The sequence below is a fragment of the Pseudochaenichthys georgianus genome, chromosome 15 (assembly GCF_902827115.2).
Source record: "Pseudochaenichthys georgianus chromosome 15, fPseGeo1.2, whole genome shotgun sequence".
NCBI lineage: Eukaryota > Metazoa > Chordata > Actinopteri > Perciformes > Channichthyidae > Pseudochaenichthys > Pseudochaenichthys georgianus.
In genome coordinates this window covers 3,891,102-3,899,761 of record NC_047517.1, presented here as the reverse complement: position 1 = coordinate 3,899,761, position 8,660 = coordinate 3,891,102, and the positions used below count along the sequence as shown (strand labels likewise).

The 8,660-nt window shown below is 44.1% G+C and overlaps 1 protein-coding gene across 1 annotated transcript; it reads left to right on the top strand.

The window, feature by feature from the left end:
* The first annotated feature begins 2,186 nt into the window (after positions 1-2,186).
* LOC117459332 (WW domain binding protein 1-like) lies at positions 2,187-8,597 on the top strand. The gene is made up of 4 exons (XM_034100105.2): positions 2,187-2,409; positions 5,662-5,761; positions 6,933-7,094; positions 8,012-8,597. The coding sequence occupies exons 1-4, from the start codon at positions 2,335-2,337 to the stop codon at positions 8,443-8,445; spliced, it is 771 nt and encodes a 256-aa protein (XP_033955996.1). The 5' UTR covers positions 2,187-2,334; the 3' UTR covers positions 8,446-8,597.
* The last annotated feature ends 63 nt before the right edge of the window (positions 8,598-8,660 follow it).

The following is an 8,660-nucleotide window of genomic DNA, read 5'->3' as shown; positions in this document are numbered from 1 at the left end:
AGGCAACAACCGGAAGACAGAGAAGAAGAAGAGTATCTTTTCTCCGTAATATCATACAGAGCTGGCCTCTCCTGGATCAAGGTGATGAGCAGGTCTTCGTTTGCATCATTCCAGATCGCCATGATGAGATGAAAATGAATAGCAGTCTGTGTGTGCCTTCTTAAATCGTTTGTTTACGTCCCTCACTTCAGCTTCGCTTCTCATGCACTGATTTGCTAGCTGAACAGCCAATCAGAGTGATTATTTGGTCCGACTGCCAGACCCGATGCATGGCCGATTCAACATGTTGAATCGGCCATGCATCGGGTCTGGCAGTCCAAATAAGGCGTGTCACGGTCGACGGTGCGGGACACACCAACCTGACTACGGCGCCGCGAATGCCCGACAGCCTCTGACGGCCTCTGACTCCCAAAATCGGGTTGGTGTGTCAGGGCCTTTAGGTAGCTGAGAAATGGGTGTCAAAACTAATCACCAAACACTTAGATAAAGGTTTCGCTCCACTCCACCCAATGCAGTTTGCTTTTCGTGCTCACCACTCCACTGAGACAGCTAACTGTGTCTTTGTGGAAAAGGTTAAATGTATGTTGGACATGAGCCCATATGTAGGTGCTGTCTTCCTTGATCTCAGGAAGGCGTTTGACTGTTAACCACCAAGTGCTCCTTACAAAGCTGACTCATTTCAATTTTTCGGCAGATTCAATACAGTGGTTTAAGTCTTACTTATCGAACAGAAAACAGTGTGTTTTGGTCAACGGAGCCAAATCCCCGTACCTTGTGAACCCTGTTGGGGTTCCACAAGGTTCCAGTCTTGGACCATTACTGTTTTCACTGTACATTAATGACTTGCCTAATGTATGTCCTGAGTTGAATGTGCAAATGGATGCTGATGATGCGGTCATCTTTGTACACGGGAAGAACACTGCAATGATCTCATGTTGTCTCTCAAAAGCTTTGGACAAGGGTCAACACTGGCTGAACAACATTAGCTTACAGTTAAACGTAAAAAAAACAGTATGCATGATGTTCAGTAAACGACCAGTCAAAATCGAAGGATCCAATGTGTTTTTAAACGGAGCAGAACTAGAACTAGTCTCCCAGTTCAAGTATCTTGGATTCATACTGGACTCAAACTTGACTTTTAAGAAACATATTAAGAAAGTATCTGTTATGATCTGGCTCAAAAGGCCACAACAAAGAGGATACACACCATATCAACGGTTTAACAAAAGATGTTTATTAAAGCAAGTAGTCCAAATTAGCCAAATTAATTAAGTGCAAAACCAAATGAAGCATGAGGTGTGGATGTCAGTGGTATCAGTAGTGTAAGTGCAGGGTGAGGATTGCATGGACATGCATGAGTGTGAGTGTTGAAGTGCACAAAGTGAAGCAACTGAACATACTCAACCAAAACCGGGTGCCTGGGAGAAAGCAGAGAGAGAAGCAGAGAGGCTTTACCTGCAGGGCACCAGACCCAGGTGCCCAATCAATGCGGCTGGATGCAGCACAGCCACACCCTGTCCAGATGACCCCACAGGGGCATCACAGTATCCAATACCATGACATTCAACTTGCAAAATGTTAAACAAAATAGACCTTTCTTAACTGTCAATGCTGCAAATTCATACCTCCACTGTATCTATCTCATATTGAATACTGTTTTACAAACTGGTCGTTTGCTTGTGCCACAAACCTGAAACCAATAGAACAGCTGTACGGGAGAGCTATCCAGGTGTCTGACAGAAAGCCACATTCATACCACCACTGTACCATCCTTGAGAAACACCATTTCTTGAGTTTTGACAATTGTAAGTCTTTTAAAAGCATGTGTTTTTTATATAAATGTTTACATGGACTGTCGTTGCTACTAGTGTACTGCCAGGTGGTAAATACTTGTGTGTGCTGCTCTTGCTCTTTTGCATATCATGTATTTATGTGTGGTCCCATGTTCTTATATATTGTATGGCAGGGGCTACGGATGGAAATGAGCTCAAAGCTAAAATCCGGCATATTCACACTTGAAGCATTATTTGTCTAAAGTGTTCATGAATGTGCATTGTCCCTATTCCAATAAACGATTACATGACAAATGAGAACTTTAAAGCTTTCCGCTCGCCTGTTGACAGGTGATGCAAACGCCTTTCAGAGTGACATCAGGAAGAGCCAATCGCTGTCCAAGGAGAAACGTCATTCAGAAGTGGACCAATGGAGTGAGAGCGAGCTGAGGGAACAGTTGTTGAAGTTGTACTGGGTTTGCTTTAGTTAGCCACCGATTGTTTTGTTACAATGCAACTGTTAATGAACAAAACGTCAGTGCTTTGGATCTTTTAGAATCCAATGCTTTTGGCGATGGGGTCGCTGAAGCTCAACGTTGGACAAGAGAATGCAGCGACAGCGGCCACAGTGGAAGAGGTAATAGCCTACTGAGGTTCTTTCAAACTTAGTGAGCTACATTAGCTTTACCTAGCTAGCCTGTTAGCTTTAACCTGTTGGCCTGTTTTGACTGACCAAGTACGTTTTTATTCTTTGCTCTCTGGTTTATTGCGCGTCCGATGTTTTTTCGTAATCTGACGTGACTTTAGTTTTGTGTTAGTTTAGGTGTTCGACCCAATGGTAGCAACAAGGGGACGTTGCTAAAGTTAGCAGTCCTCTTAAACTAGCACGTTAGACCACTAGCTAACTCAGCAGGCGTTAGCAGGGATGGGCACTGGAAGAGAAATACAGATAATAAGATCCCAGTTTAGGAATATATGTTGGCACAGCAGCTGTAGACAAGCTTTGCTAATTAACTAAAAATGAAATAAAAATACAAACAAACAGGAAATATGTATGTACAAACGGTATTAAAACAAATAACCAAAACAGAACAGTACATATTGTTATGTACTATCAACAGTGAAATATTTACCTAGAGTATCTCTATTGAATACACATTAACATATAGAATTCAAGTCAGTGTGAATTGATAGGCCAGCCCATAACTCTCAACATGTAAACTAATTACATTATAAGTTAACAAGTAATTACAGTTTAGAACAGATTTAGATGCACAAGGTACAATATATACAAATAGGTGAAGGGTTATTAAGAAGAAGGAGCAGCTGTTGTTCAGGGTGATGCAGTTGGCAGGAATGACTTCCTGTATTTGTAGACAACAGTACATGTGATTGAAAAATATGTGCTGACATATAATGTTGTATATTAAAAGTAGCTAGTGACATATTACACACAGGGTAGATAGAATTGGGAGGGATGAACCCTCTTGAACACATGCAGAGCACACACAGTGCAATGTGTTCTCTGCTTTGAACCCATCCTAGCACCAGGAGTCTAGCACCAGGAGTCTAGCACCAGGAGCAGTGGGCAGCTATTGTACAGCGTCCGGGGAGTGCGGGGGGTGTCCGATGCCTTGCTCAAGGGCACCACGGCAGGGCAGGAGGTGAACTGGGACCTCTCCAAGCAGAAGTCCACCACACTCCATATTTAGGTCTGGTCGGGGACTTGAACTGGCGACCTTACGGCTCACAGTCCAATCCCCTACTGACTGAGCCACTGCCGGGTATAAGTATAACTTACAAACTAATTAGCTGCATAATTGTAACTGATTAATGAGTCATATGTTGTACTGTAGTGATGGCAACTGGTGGGTTTGTTATAGGCTTCTGTCCAGGGGTTGTGTGACTCTGAAAGTGACACTTAAACAGTGTAGTAGGGGTGTAACGGTTCACAAACATTTCGGTTCGGTACGTACCTCGGTTTTTTGGTCACGGTTCGGTTCGGTACGTTTTCGGTACAGCAGAATTTTTTTCACAAAACAAAACATATATATATATATATATATTTTATTATTATTATTATTAAACTGTGAATAATGTATTCACTCAAATAAATACAAAATATAATAAAATAAACATTAAGGTGCAGCATTTCGATGAACTGAAATAATCTGTATTTGAACTGTACTGTACTAGCACCTAAGCAGCCAGCTTGACATTAGGACTTGCTTGTCATTGTATTTTCATGTTTTTTTAAAGAAAGATGAACTTGTCCACATTGCTTGCCGAAAGGGCAGATCTGCTGGCACTAACAATGTCTCCTGCTGTGGAGAAAACCCTCTCGCTAGGGACAGAGGTAGCAGATACAGCCAGGTAGCACTTTGCTAACAACATAAGGATATTTGGCGTTTGTAAGAGCTCGGTATGAACTTTTTGGGTTTGCACTTCAGTCTTTTTTCTTTTGGTACCCGTGATATTCACGTTCGGGTGATGCCTTTTCAAGAGTGTGCAAGTTTGATGTATTGCCAGCCGCGTAACCAATGTCAGTTGAACAATGCCGACAAACAGCTTTGGTTCGGTCCACCTGTCTTTGTCCGTCATCCTTGTACGTAACTGCGAAACCAAAATGTTCCCAAACCGGAGACTTCAATGATGCTGGAGGATTTTCGAGCTCAACTTTATCTGCGTTCGCCATTAATTTGACAGTTCCTTAAATTACTGACTACATTTGAACGCATCCCTCTGACCAGCCCAATGAAATGACTTGCTCGCTCTATGACGCGATGAGCCCAATTTGAGGAAATTACTCTGAATGCTGCGACGCAGCACCTGAGATTACTTCCAAAAAGTTGTTCACGTTCTCAATTTTTTACGTTTAACGTTATATTCGTTCGGTACACTTCGGTACACACCTGTACCGAACCGAAGGGCCCGTACCGAATAATTTCGGTACGGGTACGTGTACCGTTACACCCCTACAGTGTAGGCTAATATACATCCTCGTGACACTTATCATAGCTTAATAATATATGTTTGTATTTACAGATGTGAAAATATAATGATGACATTCATAATCTGGACATACAATATGGTGTAAACCAGTAGCCAAAAAGGAAATATGAAGATAGGAAATCCTGTGCAGATGTATCATCCATCACTCATGGTAGCATGAGTCGGGTCGAACCCATTCTGATGGTTCTGGCTGAAGTGAGGAAAGTGGCTCGGTACGCACTTCTGAAAGCAGTGGTGACTGAAAGTGGCACATTGAATGTAATCACACCGGCTGTATTAAACCTATTATGCAAAATCCACTTTTTCACATCTTTTATACGTAAACATGTGTCCTCTGTGTAAAGAGATTCTGGAAGTTTCAGGAAAAGATCCTCTCTCTTTTTGTCCTGATCAGAGGTCGCGTTCACCTGATATTCCTTTTCAAACCTAACTTTGCCGAACAGATCAACAAAGGCCTTTGCTGTACGCCGCGTGCGCTCCCGCGAGGCGCTGTGGGCACGCATAACACGGCGCTAACAGTTCACGAGCGTGCTCTCTCCCTATTACAACAATTGTGTTCAAATCTTGAACTTTGTATGGTAGAGGTGAAAACATGATTGCATTATTTATCAAGTAAATATAAAATCATTAGTGCCATTTTCTAGAACAAATCAGGAAAGTCTTTTGACAGATTATTGGGGGCTGCCACCCTAGTGTATGATAATGTTTAATAGAAGAAGGGGCTGATGCTTTATATCATGATGGTAAACGTAATATTATTTTCATAAGAAAACATTTATAATGTGTTTGCTGTGCCAAAGAGTGTATGGCCAGTCCTATGTTAGTATGCATGTTGTGTGTGTGTGTAGCTTGTGACGGGTGCTATGTGTGTTTCCAGGCTCTGGTGTGCCAGGGGCTGAACAACCAGAGCTACCTCTGTGAGTCGGGGCACTGCTGCGGAGAGACTCAGTGCTGCAGCTACTACTACGAACTGTGGTGTGAGTGACCCCCCTCTTCATTCTGACCACCATCTGGGTCTCATCAGGACACCGATCACATGATGTGAAGCAAAGATAGACGGGACTAAAAGCACATCTAATGACATGAATGTGTCCATGCTGCTCATACAATGTGCATTTACCATATGTAACTTAATCCAACACATTCTACACGTAAGAGTGAACCCTCTGCAAAGGGATGAGGATGTCTGATCTGAACCTGTATCGGGCAACCTCTGCTGCTTTATCCGGTTGTAAGGTTACGTTTGTTAATTGAATGAACAACCAGGCCCAGCCGAGACCCAGGCTGAAGCTATCGTGTATAGCAGTTTGGTAACTAATACAGCATGGGTCGGCAGCAGGCGGCCCACGGGCCAGAAATAATATTTGGCCCGGAAAATTAGCTTTGTTTTGAAAGAAAGGTTTTGGCTCATCGGACATTTATGAGAGTAAATCCCTAATGTCCGAGTGCAAGTGAATGCAGCACAAGACTCGATCCTTGTAACCCCTCCCCCGGCGCGAGCATTGGAAATGTGATTGGCGGCGATTTCATTTGAACAGGACGGTGACAGAGAAGAGCCTGTCAGTGTGGCTGCACTCAGCATAGAATCAAAACGCACTAAAGCTGTCGATCTGAATCAGTCTGTGAGGCGTTTGGCTGAACGAGATGGTAACCGCCGCACTCAGCTGTTATAGGCAACTCGATGCTCTGCTCACGGATGACTCGGTGAGCAGAGCAAACTGTTAAGAAGATGACCTTACGTGTGTAAATATTTATTTTTTCTTTGAGGGGGTCTGCCCCCAAAAAACAGTTTGAAGTCCTGAGAAAGTCGAATGAGACGGTGTGTAAAAGTGCACTGCTCAGCCACTTTGAACCAGGCAGTCGGTAAGGGCTTTCCACTGGATCACAACTGCAACCATTTTAACAATCAATTACTGAAACTAGCCTTTGGTTATGTTCTGGCCCGCATCGAGTGGCTCAGAAATGTTTTGGCCCAAGGTTACTTGCCGACCCCTAACACAGGGTGGCAGATCTCACTACTTGCCACAGCTGAACTTGTTTTTCAGCGCTGAAGCAAAGATCCTTTGTGTATTAAAAGTACTTTGTACATGGCACCATTGTGAAGACGTGTTAAGTGTGTTTGGTGGATGTGCTGTGGGCTCCCTGCAGGGTTCTGGCTGGTGTGGACTCTGATCGTCATCCTCACATGCTGCTGTGTCTGTCAGCACTGGCGCTCCAAGCAGCGCTTCCAGCAGCAGCGGCGGCAGAACGAGATCAACCTCATCGCCTACAGAGAGGCGCACAACAACTCCCAGTTGCCCCTCTACCTCAGTAAGAGCTGCCTCCACACATCCACGCAGGGCCAGCAGGGGTGGGACGAGTACTCACATCTGCTACTTGAGTAAAAGTAGAAGTACTCAGATCTGCTACTTGAGAAAAGTAGAAGTACTCAGATCTGCTACCTGAGTAAAAGTAGAAGTACTCAGATCTGCTACTTGAGAAAAGTAGAAGTACTCAGATCTGCTACTTGAGAAAAGTAGAAGTACTCAGATCTGCTACTTGAGAAAAGTAGAAGTACTCAGATCTTGTACTTGAGTAAAAGTAGAAGTACACAGATCTTGTACTTAGTAAAAGTAGAAGTACCAGAGTGTAGGAATACTCTGTTACAGTAAAAGTCCTCATTCAAAATGTTCCTCAAGTGAAAGTAGAAAAGTATTCTCATCTAAATATAGTGAAAGACAGTGAAAGTAGTCGTTGTGCAGATTGGTCCATTTCAGAATAATATATATATATGTTTTATAATGATTGATCATGAAAGTGTTCTCAGAGCTGGTGAAGGTGCAGCTAGTCTGAAGTACTTTGTAGACTGCAGGGTAGCTGGTGAAGGTGCAGCTAGTCTGAAGTACTTTGTAGACTGCAGGGTAGCTGGTGGATTTACTCCAGGTGGAACTAAAGTCTGATCCAACACTTGGTTAGATTTCACATCATTCATCCAGATCTGTGAAGTAACTAAAGGTATTAAATACATGTAACTTCTAAATTGTAGTAGAGTAGAACTAGAAAGTAGCAAACAATTAAACTCAAGTAAAGTACAAGTATCTCAAAATGGTACAGTACTTGAGTAAATGTACTTAGTTACTCCCCACCCCTCAGGACGAGTGGCTTCACTCCAGAGTCAACTGATAGCACGATGTTGAGGAGTGCCTTTGTGTCTGACCTGACTGTACTCTGGGTGTGTTGTTGTCCAGGATTCCTGCCCACCTACCTGCTGCCGGCCTATGAGGAGGTGGTGGACCGGCCTGTCACCCCCCCTCCTCCCTACACACCCCTGCAGTCAGCCCCCCCGCCGACAGACCCTGCTGAGGACTCTCCTTGCCCCAACCTCAGCGTCTCTGGAGGCAGTGATGCTGATACAACACTGCCTCCAGAGGTCCCACTCAGCCCACTCCACAGCGCCTCTCCCCCCAACAAGGACTCGACCCCGGGCAGGTACCGGCGCTTCACGGGGGACTCTGGGATAGAAGTGTGCGATGGCCAGGAACTGTGGGATCAGCACAACTTTATAGAGAGAGAAGTAACGGAGGAAGAGGGGGTGGGGAGAATGGAGGAGCCATGTGAAGGACTCGAACATGTCAGCGGTGCGGAGCTCCACAGACGCACGGAGCCGCAGCCTCACAGCTAGTGCAGACAGACTCCCAGCAGTGTGTGGGACAGGCCTGGGACACATAGGCAATGAGACACACATTGCCCGATTACACCATTTAAAGCTTGACCAACTGAAGCTTTGCAGATTCTGATACTTTACTTTTTTTAAACAATAAACTATGTAACACATATTTGTACATTTACATGAAAACTTATCATGAACACATTTATTCCTGAAAGAATTGCAACCAA